At 49.6% G+C, this 26,112-nt stretch overlaps 2 protein-coding genes across 5 annotated transcripts in view; one reads left to right on the top strand and one right to left on the bottom strand.

Moving 5' to 3' along the window:
• Positions 1 to 18,012, top strand: part of RAVER2 (ribonucleoprotein, PTB binding 2) — a 31,050-nt gene extending 13,038 nt beyond the window's left edge. Inside the window, exons 4-14 of one of the 3 annotated variants that reach the window (XM_063406902.1) lie at positions 1,636 to 1,827; positions 3,304 to 3,430; positions 4,346 to 4,428; positions 7,061 to 7,165; positions 7,396 to 7,507; positions 8,729 to 8,931; positions 11,031 to 11,142; positions 11,473 to 11,618; positions 12,977 to 13,066; positions 13,592 to 13,714; positions 16,654 to 18,012. In XM_063406902.1, the coding sequence (XP_063262972.1) occupies positions 1,636 to 1,827; positions 3,304 to 3,430; positions 4,346 to 4,428; positions 7,061 to 7,165; positions 7,396 to 7,507; positions 8,729 to 8,931; positions 11,031 to 11,142; positions 11,473 to 11,618; positions 12,977 to 13,066; positions 13,592 to 13,714; positions 16,654 to 16,773 (1,413 nt within the window). In that variant the 3' untranslated portion in view covers positions 16,774 to 18,012. The remainder of the gene's footprint in view (positions 1 to 1,635; positions 1,828 to 3,303; positions 3,431 to 4,345; positions 4,429 to 7,060; positions 7,166 to 7,395; positions 7,508 to 8,728; positions 8,932 to 11,030; positions 11,143 to 11,472; positions 11,619 to 12,976; positions 13,067 to 13,591; positions 13,715 to 16,653) is intronic. The other 2 variants (XM_063406904.1, XM_063406905.1) reach the window with 2 other exon arrangements.
• Positions 18,013 to 18,160: 148 nt separating this feature from the next.
• Positions 18,161 to 26,112, bottom strand: part of JAK1 (Janus kinase 1) — a 51,050-nt gene continuing 43,098 nt past the window's right edge. For both annotated transcript variants that reach the window (XM_063406900.1, XM_063406901.1), the window contains exons 13-25: positions 25,562 to 25,708; positions 25,260 to 25,347; positions 24,330 to 24,457; positions 23,973 to 24,108; positions 23,490 to 23,641; positions 22,573 to 22,723; positions 22,203 to 22,297; positions 21,620 to 21,812; positions 21,279 to 21,403; positions 20,683 to 20,855; positions 20,231 to 20,348; positions 19,861 to 19,971; positions 18,161 to 19,367 (exon numbers count right to left, since the gene is read on the bottom strand). In XM_063406900.1, the coding sequence (XP_063262970.1) occupies positions 19,266 to 19,367; positions 19,861 to 19,971; positions 20,231 to 20,348; positions 20,683 to 20,855; positions 21,279 to 21,403; positions 21,620 to 21,812; positions 22,203 to 22,297; positions 22,573 to 22,723; positions 23,490 to 23,641; positions 23,973 to 24,108; positions 24,330 to 24,457; positions 25,260 to 25,347; positions 25,562 to 25,708 (1,719 nt within the window). In that variant the 3' untranslated portion in view covers positions 18,161 to 19,265. The remainder of the gene's footprint in view (positions 19,368 to 19,860; positions 19,972 to 20,230; positions 20,349 to 20,682; positions 20,856 to 21,278; positions 21,404 to 21,619; positions 21,813 to 22,202; positions 22,298 to 22,572; positions 22,724 to 23,489; positions 23,642 to 23,972; positions 24,109 to 24,329; positions 24,458 to 25,259; positions 25,348 to 25,561; positions 25,709 to 26,112) is intronic.

Here is a 26,112-nt window from a genome sequence, read left to right as displayed (position 1 = left end):
ACCTGTTTACTTGGGAAGTTGAAAATTCCTGAATCCTGTGCAAGAATATTGATGTCTGCACTTGGGACATGTTCAGGGAGTTTTTAACTGTTTCATTTTAGCTGCAACTAAAATACAGATGTTCCATAGCTCCAAACCCTTCTTTTCACAAGTACCTCAGGTCTTTGCCAGTGCACCTAAACTGGTATCAAAATAAAACATAAATATAAAATATAGGGAATATGTGTTCTCCAGAGCTCTGCCCTGAGGCCAGGCTGGAACAGTGCCAATAAAGGTCTGACCAGACTCTTTTTTTTCCAACTCTTTGACATTTATATTTCATTGTCAGGGGAGGTTTGTGGGGCTGAGGCTGTTTTTATCCAGTGCAGTCTGGAGGAGGTTTTGTCTCTCCCACACCAGCGCTGGTATCAGTTTATCACTCCCATTCATTGGGGAACTGGAGATTTTTGCCTAAGCTTCATCCCTCCCTTCTCAGCCTGTTTTTTTGTTTGATTTAAATCTGCTCATTCTCTCTCAAAGTCTGCACACAAAGGGCAGGGCAGCGTTTGCCACCTAAGCCCTTTTCCAGTCTGCTTGATTGATCAGTCTGGCATCTTCTCCTGGCATTCCCCACAGGCACAGCCTTCCCATGCTCCCAAAAGGCACCAGACACTGGGGGAATTTGCATTGTTGCCTGTTTCAGCAGCTGTCCTGCACCCTGATGAACGACACTTTGATTATTGCAGGCTGAAAACAATGAAGAGGAATGAGTTTATAATTATCCTGCAAAACAAAACCGGTTGTAGCATCCAGCTGTATTTACACTTGGCTCCTCATTCCTCCTTTGTTGTTTAAATATTGGGTTAAATGCATTTCATAGAGAGGTTCTCCATGAGGTGAGGTGGAATTGGAGGTGGGAGTGGAGGAGCTAATGGAAGGAATGGGCAGATAACCATGAAGAGATAACCATGAAGAGATAACCATGAAGAGATAACCATGAAGAGATAACCATGAAGAGATAACCATGAAGAGATAATCAGGAGTCTATAAGAGATGAAGATGTGATATCCAATTTATTTCCAGCATTTTGAGAAAGAAACCTCATGGTTTGGGGGGAAATAGTGACCTTGGGTTGTGTCAGCCATGCAAGACCTTGCAGGGAGCAGGTGCCAGTATTGCAGGGCAGCTGCTGGCATTCCCAGTTTTCTGTGGAGTACTGGGATTCCCAGTTTCCGTGGAGTGCTGGCATTCCCAGTTTCTGTGGATTGCTGGCATTCCCAGTTTCCATGGAGTGCTGGCATTCCCAGTTTTCCGTGGAGTGCTGGGATTCCCAGTTTCCGTGGATTGCTGGCATTCCCAGTTTTGTGTGGAGTGCTGGGATTCCCAGTTTTGTGTGGAGTGCTGGGGTTCCCAGTTTCCGTGGAGTGCTGGGGTTCCCAGTTTCCGTGGAGTGCTGGGGTTCCCAGTTTCCGTGGGGTGCAGGGATTCCCAGTTTCCGTGGGGTGCTGGCATTCCCAGTTTCCGTGGGCTGCAGGGATTCCCAGTTTCCCTGGATTGCTGGCGTTCCCAGTTTCCCTGGATTGCTGGCATTCCCAGTTTCCCTGGATTGCTGGCATTCCCAGTTTCCGTGGGCTGCAGGGCGCTGTTGCTTTGCAGTTTGCCCAGGACGAGGACGGCGGCTGCGGGGACTTTGCCGTGGTGGAGTACGAGAGCGCGGAGCAGGCGGAGAGCGTGCGCGGGGCCATGGACGGCGCCACCGTCGGCGGCAGGAGGGTGCAGGTGTCCTTCTGCGCCCCCGGAGCCCCGGGCAGGAGCACCCTGGCAGCTCTGATTGCAGCACAGAGGATGGTGAGATCCCTGGAAACCCCCTGGGACGAGCCCGGCGCGCTGAGCTGGGGCTGGGCGCCGCCAGGGGAAGGAGCCGGGCTGGGGAGGCATTTTGGGTTTATCAAAGGAGGGTTGGACAGGGCTTGGAGCAGCCCTGGCACAGTGGAGAGTTCCCTGCTCATGGGGAAGGAGCCAGGCTTGGGAAGCATTTTGGGTTTATCAAAGCCAGGCTGGAGAGATCTTGGAGCAGCCCTGGCACAGTGGAAGGTTCCCTGCTCAAGGGGAAGGAGCCAGGCTGGGGAGGCATTTTAGGTTTATCAAAGCCAGGCTGGAGAGATCTTGGAGCAGCCCTGGCACAGTGGAAGGTTCCCTGCCCATGGGGAAGGAGCCAGGCTTGGGAAGCATTTTGGGTTTATCAAAGCCAGGCTGAAGAGATCTTGGAGCAGCCCTGGCACAGTGGAAGGTTCCCTGCTCAAGGGGAAGGAGCCAGGCTGGGGAGGCATTTTGGGTTTATCAAAGCCAGGCTGGAGAGATCTTGGAGCAGCCCTGGCACAGTGGAAGGTTCCCTGCTCAAGGGGAAGGAGCCAGGCTGGGGAGGCATTTTGGGTTTATCAAAGGAGGGTTGGACAGAGCTTGGAGCAGCCCTGGCACAGTGGAAGGTTCCCTGCTCAAGGGGAAGGAGCCAGGCTGGGGAGGCATTTTGGGTTTATCAAAGGAGGGTTAGATAGGGCTTGGAGCAGCCCTGGCACAGTGGAAGGTTCCCTGCCCATGGGGAAGGGTGGACCTTTAACCAGCCCAAACCATTCTGGGATTCTGGATAATCAGCCCAGTTCAGGCTCCTTCCTAGGCAAAGATGGTCAAGAAGAAATATATATCCATAAAATATATCCATAAAATACCACAAAGCTCTGCACCCACATAGCTCTGGGATTTTTTAGTAAATGTAACCTCCTGTAAGAGAAATCATTCCAGCTCGAAACAAAAGTGACTGGGGATGAGTCACTGGATGAGCTAAAACTTGGTTTAAAACAGAGAGGTAAGAATTTGTCAGCTCTAAGATAAATTTCAAGGCAGGAGAAATAGGTTCATTTCATGCTCGAGGTAGAAGAAAGCTTTTTACACCCACATGTCTTATCAAATTATTTCCTAGGAAATTGGATGTGATCAGTGTTACATGGAGAGGCAGAAGAGTTCCCTCACTTCAGCCAGCTCTGTAAAAGGGATGAGAAATCTGCTCCAAGATATGGTGCTCATGGCAACATTTCTCATTCTCCTGTGCTGATAACTCTGGGTTTAAGGGAAAAAAAGAAATGTGCTTGAAATGTTGTTGGAATGGTTTGTTAGGTGTTTCATATGAGGAGAAAAAGAGCAGAAAACAGGGAAGGAAATTGTTTTTTCTGTGGCAGATGAAATGAGTACATTGCAATTGGAATTCGAGGGATTTAAATGTACTCATTGTTTTCTCCTCTTCTAACACTTTTTATCTCTTCTTTGGAGATGAGGAACAATAGGAAAGGCTTGCTTCCAGAGCCAAATCCAGTGCAGATCATGAAAAGTTTTAATAATCCAGCAATGCTGCAGATGCTGCTGCAGCCCCAGCTGCGTGGCCACGCTGTTAAACCTGGTAAGCTGCTCTCAAATAATGCAAAATTAAACCCTGCTCTTAGTGCTGCAAGGCTTTTGCAAAGTAGTTAAGTAGAAATAATGTTTTAAATCTGTGCAGACGCTGTTTCAATGTGTTTGTGCAGGTAATTTCACATTTTCTGAAAAGAAAAGCAAGAGGTGCTTGGGTTTGGGTAAAACTGTGGTGCTCTTGTGTTTGGGTAAAATTCAGTGTTCCTACAAATACCCTTGTATTGACTCTGTGGGCTCTGAATATTCATATTAGAGATGGGTTTAGAAAGAAATGTCTTTTGCAGGACTTTGCTAAGCTTAAATCTGATTCTAGGTCTGAACTGTGCAGCCTGAGTCCTTCTCCTGTTGCCAATGTAAATCTTTATTCTTTTGGCTGCTGCCACAGCTGCACAGAGTATTTATTACAGCATCAGCCAGAAACATTTCTGTGTTCCTTTCACATAGGATGTGAATAAACAGAAACCCTCATTAATCACCCTCATTAATTTCAAATGTGAAAGTGCTCAGAACAGGAACCAGGTGATGAGATCAGGGGGGAGAGCTGAGAGTGGTGACAAAGAAACCCAGAGAGGGAGTGTGGAGTGACCACTTCAGGGCAGGAGCACTTGAGCTAATCTGAATTTAAAGCACTTCAGATAAAGCTGAGACCTGGAATCAGCTCGGGGCTGAAACTCTCAGGGGTGGAGGAGCACCTGGAGGGGCTCTGAGCTCTCATATTCTGATTATTGTACACCCAAACATTTCACAGCCTCTCCCAGCCTAAAGGAGTCTGTCATTCCCTCATAATGACCTTTGTACGCTTAACATTTCCTGGAAAGCAAATTTAAAAATACAGCATAATTCTAAAGATTTTTCCTTGCCTGATTTGTAAAATACACGATTTTTTGGTGTGTTTCTTGAACAGTTCTTGGAGCATCTGCAGGTTTACCTCACCTCATAAATTCAGCAGTTGGGCCACCTTTTTTGCAGTTGAATAAAGTTCATCAGGTATGTGACAAAAAAACTCTGTCATCGAAGAGGTATTTGGGGAAATCTTAACATGAGAAACCCTAAAGTTTTAAGGAATTACAGCTAAAATCGAATGTTCTTGTTAGAGCTCTAAGGAAAGTTATGAGATGGGGGAGCAGGCAGTGCTGACTGTCCAAAACTGAGTTATTTTAACTAAATTTTTGACTTAAAACCTGCCAATGTAAACAAAATTTTGTCATTACTGGCAGAAAAAACCCTCTTTAAATTATATCTCTCCAGGAGCCTGGCACATCCCTTTCCCTTGGAGCAGCTCATCCACCTCCTGCAGGGCCTCTGTGGGTGAATCTGAGTCAAACCAACAAGTTCAGCACCTTTAGCTGCATTTTCAAGCTTGCAGGGACCCAAATGTGCCATAAAAACAGAGATTTGCAGATGTTCTTTCCTATAAACCCCTCAAGGTTCTCCTGTAATTCCAGACGGGCACCAGAATCCCTGAGAGGTGATGGGAAGGATCTTAGGGATGAGTTTGTGCTAGAAATGGAGAAGGAGAAAATGCACCCACAGCCAGGATCTGTGCCTTGAGCTGCTCCCAGGGATTTCTCCAGCTCTGCCAGGAGCCAAAAATTGAATTTAATTGTCATGGTAGGGATTTACACAAATACCTCCAAGGGACTGGAGCTGATCACTTGGCCTTACTTTTTCTGATGTTTCAGAAATTCCCATTTCAAAAACAAAATCCCCTTCAGCATCAATTATTTCTGCAGGTTTTTTTGGCAAACACAGGCTAAGTGAACTAAAAAAAAAACCCAACTAAAATGCAGATATATTCCTTATGTTAAGTCCATTGAGCTCTTCTATTTTTTCTGTAAAAACTGGTAGGTGAATATATTAATTTTGAATAAATGCTGCTTAATTTTGCCCATATAAGAAAAAATACATGGGTTTTTTGGTTTTTTTAAATTTAAATGACATTTCCTGCTGCTCTCTCTTCAGCCTGTGCTTCCTTGGAAGGCAGTGTGAGTGTTTGGTGCTCTCAGCTGGAGCCAGGGATGTTTTCCACGATGAACAGTGGGATTGATGATGATCCAAAGGTTTTTCCAGTGGTTTTTGGCTTGGGAGAGCTGCAGCCAGACAATTCTGTATTTTAAGTCCAGAGACTTAAAAGGCTCATTCTCTTCCTGTCATTTAATGAGCTCCAAACCTGAATTTTAGAAGGATTTGCTGATCCAAATTTCTTCTGTAAGGCACATTTTTCTCTTCTTGGGTGATTTACTGTGGGAATTCTCTAAAGCCAGAGAAGCAGGTCACTGTTTTATTTTTATTATTTTATTTTTATTGTATTTTTTGTATTATTTTTTTATTGTTTTATTTTTATACTCTTGAAATTTGGTGTTGTCACTGAAACACCTCCCCAGTCACGCTGATTTAGCTCCCTGCATGTCTTGGGTTTCTCTTTTATATTCAGGGCTTTGTAAAGTAACAGAATGAGAATAAGTATTTTAAAATAATTATTTGAAAAGGATTTAACACACAGGATTTGAAGGTTATTCACCAGTAATTTTTCAACTCGATGTAGCCTGATTTTCAACTTGTTTCTCCTAATTTCTCTTCGTTATAAATTATCCTGTGCCAAAATAATGCATTTTCAGCTTTCTCAGGGATGTTTTCCTCAGTCATCCAGCAATTTATTAAATCTTGATTAATCCAGAGCCTTTCCTCTGAGGATTCTGACCAAAGTGATTTTTCCACTCTTTTATTTCTGAAAGTTTTGCAATTGAACCACTTTGCTTTGTTGCTGGAGCCGAGTTTAGAAGGCACTGGTGACAATAACCAGCCCTGCATAATTTCTCCTGGAAATCACTGAGACAATTAAAATAGATGCATAACTAATCTAGATATGGCACATCTTTGTTTGGAAAAGCACATTTCTGAGTGCAGAAAATCATATTTTAGTCCAGAAAATGATATTTTAGTCATAAAGGGTTTTTCTTTCCCTTGGGAATGTAACCCTGCCACCCAGAGACACAGCCTAGGCTTGGAAATACTTGGGAGATGTTCTGCAGTCTTCATTCCCTGGGTTTATAATAAAAATAATAAAAAAGGGTGTACTTGGCGTGATCACAGTGTCCTGTATATTGATTTTTGTTCAGCACCCTATAGAACAATCTATATTTTACTGGCAAATGATGCTGCCAGACACTTCCAGGCCTGCAGCATCAATCATGATGTCTTTTAAAGTTTATTTTGAGCCTCAGTGCTGGCCAGAGCTCCTAATGTTGAATATACCAGTGGCAGAGTCTGAAGAGGGTGCCCCAAAGTTATTAATTCAGTGGCTCAGTTCTGGTGGCAAACTGATCCAGAATATTTTGAATGAGCAATGTGAATATTTTATGGACTTGCCGATCTGCAGGCACTGTGATTTGTCAGGTTTTAATGGCTCTGGAGTAGGATTTCATGTAGGTTGTTGTGAGGGGAAACATATCTGGGTATTTCTCTGAAGCAAAATCAGTTCTGTGGGGAAAATTATTATTTTCCTTTGCTGCCTTAACTCAAAATCTTGGATTTCTTCAAGCAGTATTGTGTGAGAATGTTTCAAGGCTGCTCTGTTCTCCCTGAGTGCCAACTAACCCTGGTTTTTATCCTTTCTCAGAGCTCACTTCTGGGGAGCACGTCCAGCCTGCTGCTGCAGAGCCCTGCTCACCTGCCCCTGCCCCAGCAGCAGCTCCTGAAGATGGAGAACATGCAGGCAAACAGTGTAAGGCCATCCCTGCAACCCTGGCTCTCTTTGGGCACTCCTAGAATTCCTAAAATAAATCATTTGTATCATCAAACGAGCTTTAAGTTCCCTTCCAACCCCACCCACTGCTGGTTCTGTGATCCTTGACCAGTTTAGCAGAGCTGGAAAGGTTGGGGATGTGGGAGTTCTGAGAAGGAGCTGTGAGCAGATTGTTTTAATCATTTACAGTTTTCTCTTCTTCCTTCCAGAAACCAGGTTTGCTGGGAGAGCCTCCAACAATGCTCCTGCAGACAGTGCTGGGCATAGGGGTGATGCCAGCAGTGAACTCGGGCCTGGCAGCACGAGGAGAAGCTCTCAAGTGTAAATTTGATTTTAAGTGACATTTTATTTCACCCCAGATCAGCAGAAATGCCCGGCTTCCCATTGTGCACCTGCCTTTCTCCCTGTGTAACAAAAGCAGGCTGTTAATTCCTCTGCCAGCTCAGTTCCTGCCTTTTGTTGTACACTTGGAATATTTAGCTTTTATTTAGAGGTGACGTTTTGTGGGGTTTCTCAAAGCAGGTAAATGTGAGTTGCTTAAGAGGCACCACAAATTTGCTCTTTGCCCTCATTTTATTAAGAAATGAGTTTTAACAGCCAGTCTGTGGCAGATGTCAATTTGGAATGCAAATTTCTGTGCCACTGATGCCCTCAATATTTATGAGGAAAGATCAGTTGGATACTGGGAGTGCTCCCCTGGAGAGGAGAAGGCTCCAGGGAGAGCTCAGAGCCCCTGGCAGGGCCTGAAGGGGCTCCAGGAGAGCTGGAGAGGGACTGGGGACAAGGGATGGAGGGACAGGACACAGGGAATGGCTTCAAGCTGGAAAAGGGTGGATTTAGGTGGATACTGGGCAGGAATTCCCAGCTGGGAGGGTGCTGAGGCCCTGGAATAAAATTCCCAGAGAAGCCGAGGCTGCCCCTGGATCCCTGGAAGTGTCCAAAGCCAGGCTGGAGCACCTGGGGATAGTGGGAGGGGGTGAGAATGGATGATCCCTAAGGTCCCTCCCAACCCAAACCATTCCAGAACTTTCTGATCCCTTTCCTCCACTGCTCCATTGTGCTCTGCAATCCTGAGTCACTGCAGTAGCAAGGAAAAGGTACCCAGGGGAGGGCAGAAAGCTCCTCAGAATATCCAGATTTTAATTTTGGAGAACACTTTCCAGCTCTTCCAGAATTCTTGCTAAATTCCAGCTGAGGTGGGGTTTCCCCCGGCGTTCCCATCCAGCATCCTCCAGGATGTTGTTCCCAGGTTTTTTTGTTGACAATGACAGGAAGCACTAAGTAAGTTATCACAGGGAATGTTTAGAAAAGTCAGAGTTTTATTGAATCAGCTTGAAGTTGAGTTGTTTGCCTGTGGGATGGGAAAAGAACAAAAACAAATGAAGTAGATCTGGAATTATCCTCCCCCCTCATTAACCCCACAACCAAACCCTCCCTAGCAAATCCCATGTAGCAGCAAAGCAAAAATAAAATAAAATAAAAATCAAAAAAATACATGAACCATTTCTGGCAGGCTGCAGTCTAACCCAGCTCCCGTTGCAGCCGCGGCAGGGATGGGCATGCTGCCGTTCTTCCCGAGCCAGCACCTCGTGGGACAGGCGCTCCCCGGGCCCGCCGCCGACAAGGGCGAGGCGGGGCCGGGCCCGCAGCCCTTCCCGCCGGCCCTGCCCAGCCTGCCCGGGGCGCTGCGGGCCGCGCCCTGCAAACCGCCCGGCCAGCTCAGGAACTGCGACTCCGGCCTGGGGGTAAGAGCCCGCGGCACGGCACCGCCTCCTGCGCTGCTCTGCGCTTCCCTTTCCACTTCTCTGCTTCTGCTGCCTTCTTCTTGCCTTCTTCTTGCCGCCTCCTCCTTCTTTCCTGCTCCTTCTTTCCTCCTTCTTCTTTTCTTCTTCTCCTCCTTTCCTCCTCCTTCTTTCCTGCTTCTTGTCTCCTTCTCCTTCTCTCCTTCTCCTCTCCTTCTCCTTCTCTCCTGCTCCTTCTTTCCTGCTCCTTCTTTCCTGCTCCTTCTTTCCTCCTCTTTCTTTCCTGCTCCTTCTTTCCTCCTCCTTCTTTCCTGCTCCTTCTTTCCTTCTCCTTCTTTCCTGCTCCTTCTTTTCTCCTCCTTCTTTCCTCCTCCTTCCTCCTCCTCCTTCCTCCTCCTTCTCTCCTGCTCCTTCTCTCCTGCTCCTTTTCTCCTGCTCTTTCTCTCCTGCTCCTTCTTCCCTTCCTCTCTTCCCTCCCTCTCTTCCCTCCCTCTCTTCCCTCCCTCTCTTCCCTCCCTCTCTTCCCTCCCTCTCTTCCCTCCCTCTCTTCCCTCCCTCTCTTCCCTCCCTCTCTTCCCTCCCTCTCTTCCCTCCCTCTCTTCCCTCCCTCTCTTCCCTCCCTCTCTTCCCTCCCTCTCTTCCCTTCCTCTCTTCCCTTCCTCTCTTCCCTCCCTCTCTTCCCTCCCTCTCTTCCCTCCCTCTCTTCCCTCCCTCTCTTCCCTCCCTCTCTTCCCTCCCTCTCTTCCCTCCCTCTCTTCCCTTCCTCTCTTCCCTCCCTCTCTTCCCTTCCTCTCTTCCCTCCCTCTCTTCCCTCCCTCTCTTCCCTCCCTCTCTTCCCTCCCTCTCTTCCCTCCCTCTCTTCCCTCCCTCTCTTCCCTCCCTCTCTTCCCTCCCTCTCTTCCCTCCCTCTCTTCCCTCCCTCTCTTCCCTCCCTCTCTTCCCTCCCTCTCTTCCCTCCCTCTCTTCCCTCCCTCTCTTCCCTTCCTCTCTTCCCTCCCTCTCTTCCCTTCCTCTCTTCCCTCCCTCTCTTCCCTCCCTCTCTTCCCTCCCTCTCTTCCCTCCCTCTCTTCCCTCCCTCTCTTCCCTCCCTCTCTTCCCTCCCTCTCTTCCCTCCCTCTCTTCCCTCCCTCTCTTCCCCCTCTCTTCCTCTCTTTATTTTAACCACTCCTGTGTCTCTGCTGTAAATTTTGCTCATCCCGGGCCATCCCTGGGCCATGTGGAGGTCGCAGCAGTTGTGGCAGCAGGAGAACAATGCTGCTCCTTGGTGGTCCAGCCGAGTGAACAGAGGAGGCTCCGCAGAGCTGCAGGGCGTTTGTCCATGTGTTTGCCTCAGTGCTTGATGATTAAATTGATCTCAGGGGCAGAGTCTCCTTTAAAGGCCAAAATTTGAACTTGGGGTTGAATTTTGTGGTTAGGCAGGAGCAGTTCTGGTGGGGCAGGGGGGTTTTGGGTTTCCAGGTGCTTGTGTGTGTGTGTATATAAATTTTCCAGTTCCAATTATCAGTTTTTTAAAATGCTCTTTATTCCCTTGAAGGTGATGTGTGAGAGGATGATGAGATGGGATTTAAGTGGTCTCATTCTTTCAGAATTTTTTTCTGCCCTTAACAAAATTTACCTTATTTATAATATACATCAATACTTAGACATTTTTGGGGAAACATGTGCTTAATTCATGATTTTCCTAACATTTGGCCTTTGTTTCCTTGTGTCTCCAAGTGAGAAGAGTTGATTTTGTCTTGGCCATGCACTTCATGTTCACTCCCTGCATCTGGAATTGTTCGAGTGATTATTATTCCTTCACTTGCATGTAAAAGGTTCTCTTTTGTTTGTTTGTTTTGTAATATCCTTCAGGAACTTGCAGTCTGAAGAGAAACATCCCTACAAAAACTATTTGGAAGGAAAAGCTGCACGCAATGTGTCCAAATTGCTGAAATAAAATGAAACTTTTGAAGCATTGACTTCAAAAGTTTAATTTTATTTCAAAAGTTGCATTTCAGAAGGTTTTTTTCATAGGACTAAGTTTTTTCCAGGACCCTGCTGGGCCACTTAACCTTATTTCTAATCAATTTTATATGCATTTAATGCAAACTGCCATTTTTCAGACTCCCTTGAAAAAACAGACTTCTCTGCTTGGGGAACCCCCAAAAGAAATTCGGCTGAGCACCAACCCCTACTTGAATTTGGCAAGTGTCCTGCCTGGTATCTGCCTGCCAGGTAAGCAAACATTTCATGGATTTCATTGCAAATCTCCACAGCCAGAGCGTGGCAAATCTTTATCCTGTTTGCCTGGTAAATCCAGTGACCACAGCATTTATCCCTCAAGGAAATCTCACAGTGTGTTTTAAAATTGCAAAGTAATTTCTCCTGATGGTTAAACAGGGGTGAATTTTCAGTGCCTCACAAACTTCAGTTATCAGTAGCACTGATTAATTTGGGGCACAGCCTAATGTGAAAAGGGAAATTTCAGTTTTAATCCTGGAATAGGACCTGATTTGTGTGGGTTTTAGGTGTTTATTCAGACTCTGTTCTTTGTGTTCCCTGCAGCAATTGCCAGCAAAGCCTCCAGTCCTCCACAGCAGACCAGCCTTCCAAACAATGTCATGGATGCTGCTGTGTCTCAGGGAACTGCATCACAACATGCAATGGAAAATTACTTCAGTTATTCCCAGCAGCCTGGGGAATACCCACAGGTAGGAATTGCACAGCCTGGATTCTCCCAGAGCTGCTCCTTCTTTTCTCTGGGTGTTCTTCCTGAGCCTCTCCTCTGACACTTTATCTCTTTCAGTGTTCAGAGCAGATCTGGCACAAAGAACCTTCCCTGCTGAAATCACAGCCCTTAAAAATTGCTTCTTGAGAGCCTCAGCTCTGGGCACTCACTAAAAAATGACTTCTCACCACCCCTCCTTGGCTTTTGTCTGCCTGCAGACCCAGGGGGGTTTCTCTTTGCCTTCCCCAGAAGTTTTTAACTCCTGAAGGTTGGCAGAGAAGGGAGCTCTGGTCCTGCAGACCTGGGGACGTTTGGCAGTGCTGTCAGTGACAGGATGTGCCCCGTGTGCCCCTGTGGTGAGCAGAACCACGAGCTGCAGCTCTGGAGAGCGCTGCAGTGCTCAGTTCCACCGGGAAGGAGATTCCTGTGTTCTCATTAACCCTCCCCAAGCTGTGTGGAACTGGAACAGATCAGATCTGAGAGCTCCTCCTGCCCAGGCTGTGTGGAACTGGAACAGATCAGATCTGAGAGCTCCTCCTGCCCAGGCTGTCAGTGACAGGATGTGCTCCCGTGTGCCCCTGTGGCGAGCAGAGTGCAGCTCTGGAGAGCGCTGCAGTGCTCAGTTCCACCGGGAAGGAGCATTCCCATTCTCATTAACCCTCCCCAGGCTGTGTGGAACTGGAACAGATCAGATCTGAGAGCTCCTCCTGCCCAGGCTGTGTGGAACTGGAACAGATCAGATCTGAGAGCTCCTCCTGCCCAGGCTGTCACTGGGGACACAGAGGCTCCCCTGGGCTGCTGGCAGGGACAGCCGTGACCCCCCAAACTCCTGGAGTCAGGTGGCTCCCGAGGATGGAGGGGTTTGGATTGGAGGCTCCCAGCCTGGCCAGAGGGATGGAGGAACAGGCACTGCACAGGGCAGGGAGCTCTGCCAGGGGCCAGGCACCCCCTGGGTCAGATCTGCTGCCTGGAGGGGCTCCAGGAGAGCTGCAGAGGGGCTGGGGACAAGGCCTGGAGGGACAGGACACAGGGAATGGCTCCCACTGCCAGAGGGCAGGGATGGGTGGGATTTGGGGCAGGAATTGTTCCCTGGGAAGATGGGAGTGCTCAGAGAAGCTGTGGCTGCCCCATCCCTGGAGGTGTTCCAGAACAGGAATGGTTGTCCCTCCTCACTGCCAGCCAGAGGTGCCTCTGGTATGTTTGAAGCACTTACCATCATTTTAAATGTTTGATGTGAGCTTCAGCACTCCACACCCATCAAGGTGTTTTGTTGCTTCCTGGAGAGTTTTGGGTTGTAGGAATTGTGGGCAGACGTGGGAGAGGATTTCTGCTCCTCTGTAGGAGGCTGTCCAGCAGTGGTACCAGCATTGTGCTCAGGCACATCCCTCCACCCAGGCCAGAGTGGAGGGCTTGGAAAATGAAGCCTCTGAGGTGAGAAATAATTTCATTTTCTTGCTGTCTCCACTGGCTGTGCTCCCATCAGCTTCTGGACACTGCTTTGTGTGCTGGCACAGGAACGAGGGGCTGGAGAGCGTGGGGTGAGGGCACTGCATGGGCACTGCTGCAGGGCAGCCCCCTGCAGTCACACCTAAATATCCCTCTCTAAAATCACCTGGAACACTCGGGAGGGGATTAAAATATTCCCACCAGGCAGCAGCACAGCATTAATGGCATTTCCCAGTGCTGAACTTCCCAGCATTGAAGGGCTGTTGCTTGCCCGAGCTGAGGTTTTTGTGACCAAGGAGAAAGACACTTTTTAAAGGAATTACACAAATGAAACCATCATCCAAATCCCACATTTTGCTCCAGGAATTGCTGCACACCTGAGCTGCTGTGAATTGCACCCCTTGTTCCTCAGGTGTTTCCATACCTGCTGAGACCTCATCAGGATAGCAAAACCAAAATTACTGCTAAACCTTTTTTCCTTCTGCTTCGTGGATGCCATTCTGGATTCAGGAATCTGCGGGTGGATCTTTCCCAGACTGCAGCACCTGCCTGCAGGTGGTGCCTCCCCTTTTGAGCGGAGCCCCGGGGTCCCAGCAGGGCTGGCAGCCTCCTCCAGCCAATCCCTTAAAGCAGGTGAGAGCAGAGAAGGAGCAGTGGCTGCAGACGCTTCCTCCCTGTCTGGTGCTGCCCCCGAGTGGAGCTTTCCCTCCGCATCCCTGCTCCTCACAGTTCCTGGGAATGTGAGGAGAGGCTGGGCCAGCTCCAGAGCCCGGCTGAGCCCTCCAGGCCCTGGGCTCCAGCTCCTCTCAGGGCCCAAAACCCACGGGCAGGGCAAGGCTGGGTTTTTGGGGAGCTCCTTGGAGAGATGTGAATGTGCAGAAATGCCTGGAAGGAGGCAGATAAAGGAGGAAAAGGAGGAGGTTCACACTGGATTTAAATGGGTGTTTGCCTGACTTGCAGATAGTTTGCACTGGGATAGAATCTCTGGAGTAGAGAGCAGCTCAAAATGTCCTGGAAAGCAAATCTGAAAACACAGGATAGATTTAAAGATTTTTACCTGCCTGATTTGTAAAATACAGATTTTTTTGGTGTGTTTCTAAAACAGTTCTTGGAGCCATCTGCAGGGTTACCTGGTCTTGGGCAGCATCCAGGTTACCAACAGCCCCTTCACTGGATCGTGGGGGATAAAATGGATTTTATTTGGAATTACAGCAGGTGTCAGCTGCAGCTCAGACTCACTGAGCAAAGCTTGCTTTGCTGGTGCTCCAGTGGACACCGAGTTTTCATCAAGAAATGGAGTGGGAGTGCCTTGGAAACAGTGAGGGCCAGTTCATGGAGTCTGGTTAGGGTTTGGAACTGCTGAGGAATTCCTGTCTGTGTGCTGGAGGTAAATCCCACTGCTCCTGTTTTCATGGATGGAGAGCTGAGGGGCCTGGCCCCTGCATCACAGCATTAAATCCTGTGGGTGCAGTTCAGACTGGGCATGAGATTCCTGTTTTTTGGAGATTTTGAAGGCAGTGCCTTCCTTTGAACTCCAGCAGTTCCTGACTCCTGCGTAGAGCTGGCTGTGACATGGTTTGGGGTGAGGATGGCCAAAGCCTGGCCACGGGCTGGGACATGAAAAAATGGAATTTTCAGATTGCAAACAGCCCTGACAGGGCTGGGAATGATGGAGTGGCAGCAGGAGGAGAGTGTGGGCTTTGGGCCAAGCAGCACCTCTCAGTTTGTCCCCAGAGAGGTTCCTGGGGTGGTGCAGAGCAGCTCTGGGATGGTGGTGGTGCTGCCAGGAGCCATAAAAGGCAGGAGGAGCTCGCTCAGTCCCTTGGCACAGGCACAGCAGCACAGTTTGCCTCCAAACTGCTGCAACTGCAGATAAATCTCAGTGGAGAGGCTGCTCCCCACGAGGCTCTGTCAGTTCAGGGTGTGCTCTGTGGCTGTGCTTGCAGGGGCTCCTCCTTTTTTGGGGCTTTTTTTAATCCTGCTGCTGCAGAGGCTCAGGAGGAGCAGGGTGGGGGGATTTGTGTGAGGCAGCAGTGAGCCAGGACCTCGTGCAGGGACACAGGACATGGGTGACATCCCCATGGCTTTGAGAACTGCAGGAGAGAGGACGGGGGGAAAGCTTTTGCCTTTCCTCAAACAATTCTGTGTTTCTGGTGGAGGTGCCCCCAGGATGGAGTTGGAGTGAGCAGGAGCAGTCTGAGCTGTGCCTGTGACCAGCACAGGGTGCTTGGAGGGCTGCTGGGAAAGGATTTTGCAAAGGGAAGGTGAACCCAGGGAGCTCTTGGGGCAGCCTGGAGCAGCTGTGCCCTCACAGAAACCCCGCCCTGGGCCCCTCAGGGCTGAAATTCCAGTTAAAGATCCCTCGCTGCTCCATCCATCCCTCGCTCCGTGTGAGGGCAGGGCAGGTCCTGCCAGACCCGCTCTGGCACGGCTGGAAAATTCCCCCTTCACCCCCTGGCTTAGTGTGGGAGCGGGGCCAGGACTGCTCAAGCCCTTCAGCTCTCCAGGAGGAGTGGAAGTGCCTCTTGCTGAAGGTGGAGATGTCTGCATCAGTGCAGGACACCCCCAAGGCCACTATCCATGGGATTTTATCCACGGGCTGTGGGATGAGGCTGCCTGGCCTGGCACCACAGGTGGATCCTTGTGCCAGTGGGGCTTTTTAGGGAAAGGGGACAAACCTGAGGCCTCCAGGCCGGAGGAGCCGGGTCTTTGACACTGCCTCAGGGGGAATCCTCACCCTGGTGCCAATAGATCAAGCAGCAATTCAATTTAATAATTAATTAATTAGCATGGTAAAGTGTGAGCAAAGACAGCGCTGGGTAAAGTGGAAGGATTTTCCCTTCTGACTGCACACCCATTGCTGGACTTGCTGGGATTTTATTGGCTATATTCATCCATATTCATAAACTTTCTCAGCTTTTATTTCTAATTTTTGCCGTCATTATTCAGTACCTATTGTGGTCTATTTTAAATTTCAGTATTCCAGGATATGCATCCTAGGTGGTGGGGTCCAGCTTCCAGATATGGAAGCTTCTATTCCAGGTTCTATTTTCAGTCCAGGTTCTATTTTCCAGGTCTATCAGTCTTTGATAACAATGTTCAGTTTCCTTTTTCAGGAACCATAAATCAATGAGCTGAAATCTTTTCTTCTGTATCCAGGATGGTTTTTTTTTTACCAGTCTGTGAGAAAGCCTTTTTACATTCTAAAACTACAGTCTAAAATTCTTTAATATAAAACAAGCTTCTAGAGTTATAATTCAAAAACACTTTATTACAGAATAGGTTAAGATTTATAACAGGTAAAGTTTGTTCAAAACCCTTCTTCCATGCTTTCCTCTGCTGTTTATAGAACTCACCTCTATCACTGTCCCGTGGCCGTGTCCCACAATTACAATTGCACAGATTCTCTTTGTTTCCCGACACGTAGCACAGCTCAGTATTTCCCGCCGGGGGAGCGCTGTCTGTCCCCGTTGGTGGCTGCCCTGTCCGTGTCCCTGTCCCCGTTGGTGGCTGCCCTGTCCGTGTCCCTGTCCCCGTTGGTGGCTGCCCTGTCCGTGTCCCTGTCCCCGCAGGCGGCCCCCAAGCGCGGCTCCGCGTTCCTGCTGCCCGAGCCCGGCCCCGCGGAGCTGCCGGCGCCCGGCGGCGCCGCGCGGTTGGCGGAGGCGGCGCTGAAGAAGAAGCGCGTGTACTGAGAGCCCAGCGCTGCCCCGGCACGGCACGGCGGGCACGGAACCCCGCATTTACCGCTGCCTTCACCGCGCCCGAGGAGCGCTCTCTGCGTGCGGGGAGCGTCCCACAGGAGCCAGCTCTGTCCCGGCGCGGCCAAGGACACCGAGTGACACCCGGGCTGTGGCACAGGCGGCGGCTGCTTTCACCTGGAGAGGAGGGGACAGCGCTGGCTTTGTCACCCGCGGGCTGAGGGACAGCACAAGGACTGGGGGAGCTGGGGCAGCTCCAGCTGAAAGCAATAAAAACCCGGAGGAAAGAAAGCTGATCCTCTCTCCAGTCCTCAGCCTGAAGAAGTTAAAAGAGGAAGTCTTGGTAGGAATTCTTTTGTATTTTTTTAACTCGGAATGTGGGGCTTTTTTTCCCAACTTTCCTTTTTCCAGGATTAAGAGCTCTGCATTTACAGCCTTTCAATTTTTAATATTTCTTCTTAATCCTGGAATGGAGCGATACCAAATGGATTCCCAGAGCCCCGGTGATGTTCTCAATAAATGCCTGTGCAAAGGGAGATGCTACCCTGTGCTGCCTTGGGATATTCCCTGGGATTTGGAGAGCTGATCCTTGGACAGTGGAATAACTTTGTTTTTAGCCTGAGAATCCACAGCTTTTCCATGGAGGAAGCAATTCCCAGTGTGAGGCAGCACCCTCCTTCCCCAGGTGTGGGGCAGCCCTTCCTGCGCCACCCCACATTTGTTTCCCACTTTTGAGTGTATTTTCCTTTTTTTTTTAAGACTTTTTCTATTTTTAGCTTATTCTCAGCTCTGGCTCGAGTTGTTCTCTTCTGCCATCAGTGGAAATGAGGAGCCAGCCCTCGTTCCAGGGCTTTGCCCCTTGGAATCCTGCTGCAAATCCATTCGGATTGAGTTCACCCAGGCCAGGAGCCGCCTCCTTCTCCCTTTTCTTTGCTAGAGAACACTGAAGCCATTTTTCAATACTGATTTTTTTTTAATGAAAAGTCTTAAATTTTGCCTTTCAAGCTTTGGGATGTGACCAGGATCCACATTTTCAAAGCTTTAAAAAATCCCAGTCAAAATCCCTCTTCCCTCCGCTGCTGGAACTGCTCCACAAAGAGGAGCCAGGAGCTTTTCTGGGATTCTGCCTGTATGTATTGATAAATTCACTTGTAATATTTTGTTTCAACTGTTTGTATATGCAACTTTCTCAACTTGTTACACTTTTCAATGAAAATAAATTGTTGGTACTTACTTCAAGTGGTTTTTTTGTGGGAGGAAAACAGCCCTGGACTCCTTTAATCAGGTAAGGCAGGAAAAGATTTTAAAGAACACCATTCCTATGGAAATTCCATTTTTAAAACTCTCCTCTATTTAATTTATGATTAAAAAGGGAGGCACATGGAGAAAAAAAAAATCTTTATTAGACTTGTTTGTATAAAGAGTAACAAAGTGCTTCCAGATTAAATTCAGCTTCCTAAGTGACATACAGAAACAATAACACTGTAAAAATACATCTGACCTCCTTAGAGCTCATCATTATCATTTTTATATATATTTATATATATATTTATATAGACCTCTTCCTATTATTGCCAAAATTGAGGCTCTCTTCGGAGCATTTTCCAATGCCAGGTGTGGTAGGAAAAATGATGGCAGCAGAAGGTTCCAGTTAAACCACGCATGGGCTGAGCCAAAATGTTCTTCAGAAATTTTGTTGGAGGGGTTCCCATCCCGAGGACACCCCTGGGTGCTCAGGCCTTTATTTCCTTTTGGATAATCCCAGATTGTGGGCATGGACTGGGATCTTCCCCATCTCCATGGATTCCTCCCCTGCACATCCCTCAGCAGCAGGGGTGCACATTCACCCCCTCCAGTCTGGGAGCTCCAGGGGCGAAGAATGCAGGAAAAGCAAATTATTTATCCCAGAATTGGGGTGTTCTCACTGAAATGCACAGCTGTGCCCACCCCTCCACGCTCCGGGGGTGATATTTTTGAACAATTTTTAAAAAATACCTGTAAGAGCTCAGGACTGGGCCCTGGTGGGGTAAAAAGAGCTGAAGATTTTGCCTTCCTTGTATTTTTATGCCAGAGTTGTTTTGTTTGTTACTAGGACTTAAGTGCACGTGAAGGATATTTTGTCAGCTGAGTTTAAAATCTTTAACTGAGCCCTCTTACATCCACCAGCAGAGGTTTGAGCAGAGAATTGCAGTGGATTTATTTTCACAGCTCACATCCATCAGGGCAATTCCAATCCTGGCACAACCAGAACGAGAGCAGGATAAAACTGCCCTGCAGGAACAGCAGCAAAGGGAGCTGGAGTTCGTTTTGCCCAAACTTTAAAATTCTTTTAATCCAACTTTTCAATCCGTTGGTAAAAGAATCCTTTATAAGCACATCAGCCCAGCCTGAGTACGAATTACAGGAGTGAAAAACAAAAAAGAAATAGCCTTGGGCATAGACAGTTTGCTGGGCATTTAAAGTCCTGACAGGATAAAAAAATTCAATTACATTTTACTCATAATTGTCTCAAATCCTTGGATGAGGTTGTGGAAGGTGGTGCGTTCGTCGTGTCTGTAGATCCAGCACTTCCTCATCAGCTGATCCACCTGGCAGCAGAGGGGGGGAGATTTAAAGGAGTGAAACATTTCTTTGTTTTCCAGTAAAGACAACGGAGCAGAGTCTCCCTGAAGGAACAGAAACACCTCCAGTGCTGGGCAGGGGCAGCAGGGACTGAGCAGGGGCCTTTGGCCAGTTCAGGTTTGAACTAACGCAGCAGGAACTGCCCAAATCAGAGGCATTCCCAAGGAATTTCCATGGATCCAGCTACTACAGCAAGTCCTTGACCCCTCGGAAGGGACACCACGGGCTTTGTTAATATCAAAAAACATCTTAAACAATAATTGCAAACCTTGGCAATGCCTTTGCCCAGCACTCTGAAGGTTTTCCTACCCGAGTGGTCGGGGTGTGGAACCGGGGAAGTGTCACCCCTGTGGGCTGACTCCACGTGCAGACAGGGGCAGATGGACGGACAGACAGACGGACAGACAGACAGACAGACCTGCTGTCCTTCCCTCCCCATCCCTCCCCGTCCCCGCTCACCTCCTCGGGGCAGGTCGGCGGCCGTGGCAGCCGCTTGTCGTCCTGCAGGACGCGCACGAGCCGCGCCACCGTCATCTGTCCCTGCGTGGGGCCGATCATCTTCAGGAACTCCTGCGGGGACAGCGGGGACAGATGAATGGGAATGACAGATGGGAACGGACACTGCAGGGACAACCCCGGGCTGCCTGCCAGGATAAACCTGCAGGGAGGTGTCCCATGGAAGGCATGGGACGAGTGCTAAGGTCCCTCCCCAAACAAGCCCACGACTCTCTGATTGCTCCCCGTGTTGCCAAAAGCACCAAGAATTGTTTAAAATGATGGGATGAGGCAGCTGTGGCAGCCGTTTGTGTCCCGTTTCTGCCCCACTTACTGCCATGGGGCTGGACTCGGAGTCGCAGTAGGTGAGCAGCTCGTAGAGCGTCACGCCGAAGGACCACACGTCGGAGGCGATGTAGAACTTGCTCTGCAGCAAACACTCGGGGGCGTACCTGGGACACGAGGGGACAGCGTCACACCCAGAGCCCGGCCCTGCTCACACAGCCAGGGCAGCTCTGGAGCCACCGCTGTGTGTGTGGAGCCCTCACACGTAAATTAAACAGTGATAAACAAGGAGTGTTCACAGCAAGGCACTGTGAAACCAGGGAGACCAAACCCAAAATGGCAGGGAAATGAAAAACAAACAGCAAACAGCACAAGGTGAGTCCTGTCCACCAGGTGCCTTTTCCTTGCTCTCATGGTGTGTCTGTACTCAGGGCTCCCATGAAAGCAGGAGGAATCCTGGGGAGCACAGGAGCAGGGTCCTGCCCTGCAGCCCGGCCGTACCAGAACACGGGGCTGTCGCGGTCGTCCTTGACTGTGTAATATTCCTTGTCGGTCTCGATGGCCTTGGTGAGCCCAAAGTCCCCGATCTTCACCCTGTTCTCACTCTCCACCAGGACGTTCCTCGCTGCCAGGTCACGGTGCACGTACTGACACGAGCCCAGGTAGTCCATGCCCTGAGGGAGGAGGAGAGAAGCCTTTTATTTCCTCTCCTTTTATCTCCTTTCCTTTTATTGCTCCAATACTTTAATCCCTTTTTCTCCAGTTACTGCTTCACATGGCCTGGCCATGTTCTGCACTCTCATCTCCATCCCTTCAGACTTCACCTTGCTCCTTTCCTCTTGCCAACACATTCCAAGTGCTGCCCTCCCTCCTGATCCTCCAAATCCCAGGAACAACTTTTCAGAGGAAACTTTGGAGTTTGGAACCTCTTCATTATTCCCCCGCTGATCTTTGTGCCAGTGGCACCCAAAGCATGGGAGGGATTGTTTTAGGATTCTGATCCTTGGGGATACAGAGGGGGTTTGCTGCTGGTGTTTTCCATCCCCCCTGGCCCTGCTGATGGAGCAGAGGGGCTGCAGGTGCAGGGCCCAGCTCACCTTGCAGATCTGAACTGCGTATCTGAGCAGCTGCTTGAGTTTGATCTTGTTCTTGTTCCGTGGGAGATACTCCTTCAGGCTCCCAGAGGGAAGGAATTCCATGATGAGTTTAATCCCACTTCCTCCTGAAAAACAGAGCATGTTCAGTTTGCAGACCCTTCTCACACTGTGAACACCAACAGCTTTTGTACAAGCCCAGAGCACCACAGGATTTTAAACACCCCATGGCTCATTCCCATCATCCATCCCTGAGCCAATCCACAGGAAAACCTGCTCCAGGCAGGACATCTATAACCTATGGAGGAAAACCTTTATCCTTGTTAATACTCTGCACGATTTACCATCTTCTGTGCAAATCCCCTTGTACTTGACGATGTTGTCGTGATAAAGATTCCTCAGGATTTCAATTTCCTTCTTGAGGTCAGCGATGTGATTCCCTCCGCTCTCGGGCTTCAGGGACTTCACTGCCACCTGCTCCCCGGTGTTGTCACCTTCTGGGTCATACCTGCACAGCTCCACCTTGCCAAAGTGGCCCTGGGTGGGGGAGAAAGGAGCATCCTTGAGGACAATGCTCAGTGACACCCAGGCACTGATTTGGGTGTTTGTGTGACACTGCACAGGCTGTGGGGACAGCCAGGCACTGATTTGGGTGTCTGTGACACTGCACAGGCTGTGGGGACACCCAGGCACTGATTTGGGTGTCTGTGACACTGCACACAGTGTGGGGACACCCAGGCACTGATTTGGGTGTTTGTGTGACACTGCACAGGCTGTGGGGACAGCCAGGCACTGATTTGGGTGTCTGTGACACTGCACACTGTGTGGGGACACCCAGGCACTGATTTGGGTGCTTGTGACACTGTGCACACACTGTGGGGACACCCACGAGCACTGGCTGTGGTCTGGGGGTGACATTCCTCTTACCTCACCCAGATCCCGGATCCTTTTCAAGAACCTCTTCTCAAAGAGGGTGGGATCCACCTCGGTCACGGGCTTCTTCTCCGAGACAATGTCGGGGTCTAGGAGGGGAAAACATCCCAGGTCAGATTCCTGCAGGGACACTCCCAAGGCATCCTTGCTCTGTTCCCACTGTCACATCTTTCCTTCCTTACATCCCACCTGCTGACAGGGAATTCTCCATCCTCTCGTGCCAGGCTGGATCTGCTTCCACGCCCAGATTCCCCTGGGTGAACTCCCCACCCTGGAGCAGCTCCTCAGCCTCCATGAGATGAAGGAGCTGCTCCCCCAAGCCAGCCCAGGGTCCCAGCCCCTCCCTGAGTGCCCCGGGCCTCACTCTGCTCCTCCAGCCTGTTGATGTCCCTCATGATGGCCCTGAAGAAGGGTCTCTGGTGGGGGTCGTAGTTCATGCACTGCTTCATCAGGTCTGCCAGCTCCTTGCAGGACGGCGTGGCCAGCACAAAGTGCCCCTCGTAGAACCTCTCCTTCTGTGGGAGCAAACAGAAATTCCAGCACTTTTAACTTCCCTGACTCTCACTGCTGAGCTGGGGCAGTGGCTGGAGCCGAGGATCTCTCAGGTCTTTTCTAACATGAGCAATTCTGTGATTCTACATCAGAGGAAGTGACCATTAAACCCTTAATTCAGTGAGAGCTTTGCCAAGGAAATTCCCCTTCCAACTGGGACTTGGATCTTCACAGCAGAGAATTCCAGTGAGCTGGATCTGGAGCAACCACTGACCACCCATGAAGTGTTTAAAAGGGGCTGAATATTTCCACTTTCAGGAATCATCTCCTGCCAGGCTTTCCCAGTTATTGCTGCACCAGGAAATGTTTACCAAGGACACCCTGGGTGTTCCTCAGCTCCCAGCTCCAGGCCAGGACAGGGCGGGGATGAACATTCCCAACCCTGCAGGGCTGTGGCCACATCAGGAGGGGCACAGCAGGAGGGACTCCAGTTCTTTAAATTGCAGTGAGCAGCAGCAGAGTCCCCTGGGACGCTTTGGGATCAACCCAAAAGAAACAAAGAGATGTTGGGGAGAATCTCACCCAGCTGCCAACTGGACACAGGGCTTAGAGAAGGATGGGAGAGCTGGGATTGTCCAGTCTGGGGAAGGCTCCAGGGAGAGCTCAGAGCCCTGGCAGGGCCCCCAGGAGAGCTGGAGAGGGGCTGGGGACAAGGGACGGAGGGACAGGACACAGGGGGAAAACTGAAGGGCCCAGGAGGATGGATCCAGGCTTGTGTAACAGTTTTACCTCTGCCAAGGTCTTGTCTTTCAGGGGAGTTTCTCCATTATAGCAGATCTCCCACAGGGTTGTACCAAAGCTCCATTTATCTGCAGCAATGCTGAGGTTTTTGGAATCCTCCACGCACTCGGGTGCGATCCAGGGGATCCGCTCCACACGCTCTGGGACCAAACACACCGGGAGTGAGCACCAAGCAGGGAAACAGCTTCACCTGAGTCACTGTCTGAGATGAACCAGAGCTGCAGGCTTGGTGCAGGTCTTGGTTTCAAATCCCTGTTTTCAAAAGGATGTTCCTGTGGCTTTTACAGGCTCGTGCCTGGAGCCACCCCCAGACTGGGATTCCTTCTGTCTCACCCCACTGGACACAGCATTGTGTAAGAGCAATGAATGCTCTGAACCCCCTGTGCACCTGCAGGTCCAGGAAAGCTGATCCCTGCTACTGCAGAGCCACTTCTGCTGCCATAAATGACATTTCCCCTGCCCTGCACACACCTTGCCTGGACAGCACCGTGATGGGGATCCCCGGGTCACTGAGCTTTATGAAAGGCCCGTACTCGGTGTCAATGCCCTCTCTGGCCAGCAGGATGTTCTTGGTGCACACATTCCCGTGCACCAAATCCTTGTCCTCCTACAGAAAAGCGGGGAAAGAACAGTCAGAGGGATGCTCTGCCAGTGCTCCAGGTATCAACACCACCTCTAAAATATTCCAAGCTGAAATCCAAAATTATATCTGGGAAGAAACCAGAGGAAAAGAAGGAAAGGAGGAGCAGGAAATAAAGTGTTCCACTTTTCCTGGGGGAAAACGAATTCCCAGCTAGGCCCCAGTGCCTCTGCCAAGGTGTCTCTTACCAGGTAGCTCAGGGCACTTGCGAGTTGTTTGGCCACTTTGAATTTCCATGGGGTTGTGAGAAGTTCACTTTTCTTGTGCATGAACAGATCCAGAGGCCCACACTCAACAAACTCTTCAACCATGATATCTGCAAAGGCAGGAGCAGAAAGTCAGGGCTGCAAGGAATTGTTTGGAGTCACTCAATTTGTGTTGCCACCTCCCAGCCCAGATGGTTGGAAAATGTTTTTATTTCACCTTGCCCAAGGTTTATTTCAGTGCTCAGAGTCCAGATTGAAAGGCTGAGGGGTTTCATGTGGAAATGAACATCAAACCTGGAACCAGGCATTCCAAAGGTGGAATTTTAATTCATACAACAGCTTAGAAAAATAAACACCAGGCTGCCACGTCCCCCTGTGCTCTGGTACCAAAATTCCTTTAGCGTGGGCCTGTTAAACATCCAAACAGAACTCAAATTCCTTTCCTGAGGCTGGAAGAGCTGAGGCTGGGGCATTGACCAATTTGTGTTTCAATTTTCCAAAGCTTTGCTCTCCTTCTGGTGTCCACACCACAGCATCAGGACTGTCCTGGGTTAAAAACTCATACAACACATTTACATTTTTTATCTGCATATTTGTATTTTATATGTATAAACATAAACTTTATACATATAAATGTATACATGTAAATGTGCCCATGTTTTATATGTGGAATTATTACAAATACACATTTATTTTATACAAATGAATGTATATTTGTAATAAATGCAACACATTTAATGGTGCAAATGCCACCCCTGCCACAGGGTGCTTTGTACCCGCCCTGGCCTTGCCCCTCTGCCATTCCAGCCTTAGGGAACCACGCAGGGAGGCTCAGACAGTGCTGGAAAGGGACATTTATGGGAGGAAGGCTTTCCCAGCTGCTCTGCTGCCCCAGCCCTGCCCCGGACTCACTCTCCACGTCGCGGACGCAGACGCCGTGCAGGAGCACGATGTGTTTGTGGGACACCTGCCTCATCATGCTGGCTGTCTCAAAGAATGCCTGGGGAAAGGAGCAAAGGAGAGAGATCACAGCCACTGCTGCTCCTGAGCAGCGCTCCCTGAGCCCAGCACGTCCACAGCACTCAAACCCCCCTGGTGCAGGCACAGAACGGGTCAGGGATGTGCCCCGTGGGCTGAGCTGCACCTCCAGCATCTCCCCATTCCCAGCCCTTTAAAAAGTCACCCAAGAACAGCACACAAAAGGATTAACTTGCCAAGGAAATGTCTCTGTGGCTGGGGTCCAAGACTTTGAGCAGGACCCGGATCTCCTTCTCGTTCTGGTACCCCTCGTCCTCGTCATCCTTGAGGCTGAGCATCCCCGAGTAGATCTGGGTTCTGGTCCCTCTTCCCAGGTGCTCTCCCTGAGACAGCAGCAGGGATTGGTCAGGCAGGAAGCAAACAAGATTTACACAAACATTGACTGGAACCTGCACTTTTTTGTGTCTCTGGCTGATCTGGTTACAGACTGGAATTGTTGCAGTGCCAGAGGAGCTGCTCCTGCTCCCCCTGAGCTCCTGGGATGTGACACCTCCACATCAGCCAGCAGCTTCCCTGGGGCTGAGCATTCCCAGACTAAACAAATGAATAAACAACAGCTGGGCTCCTGTTCACACACTGCTGCTGAGGGGATCTTTAATCTGTTTCCAAAAGTGAGAGGAAGCAATATTTCACGGGCAGGCTTTGTTTGGGGAGGCAATTTCCTCCACACCAGCACAGGATTCTGCCGTGGGATATTTTTGCAGGATGCTGACTGTAAACACAACCC

This window comes from Prinia subflava, chromosome 10 (assembly GCF_021018805.1).
Source record: "Prinia subflava isolate CZ2003 ecotype Zambia chromosome 10, Cam_Psub_1.2, whole genome shotgun sequence".
NCBI lineage: Eukaryota > Metazoa > Chordata > Aves > Passeriformes > Cisticolidae > Prinia > Prinia subflava.
Note: the sequence above shows the minus strand (reverse complement) of the source record. Positions and strands in the feature narration are given on the sequence as shown.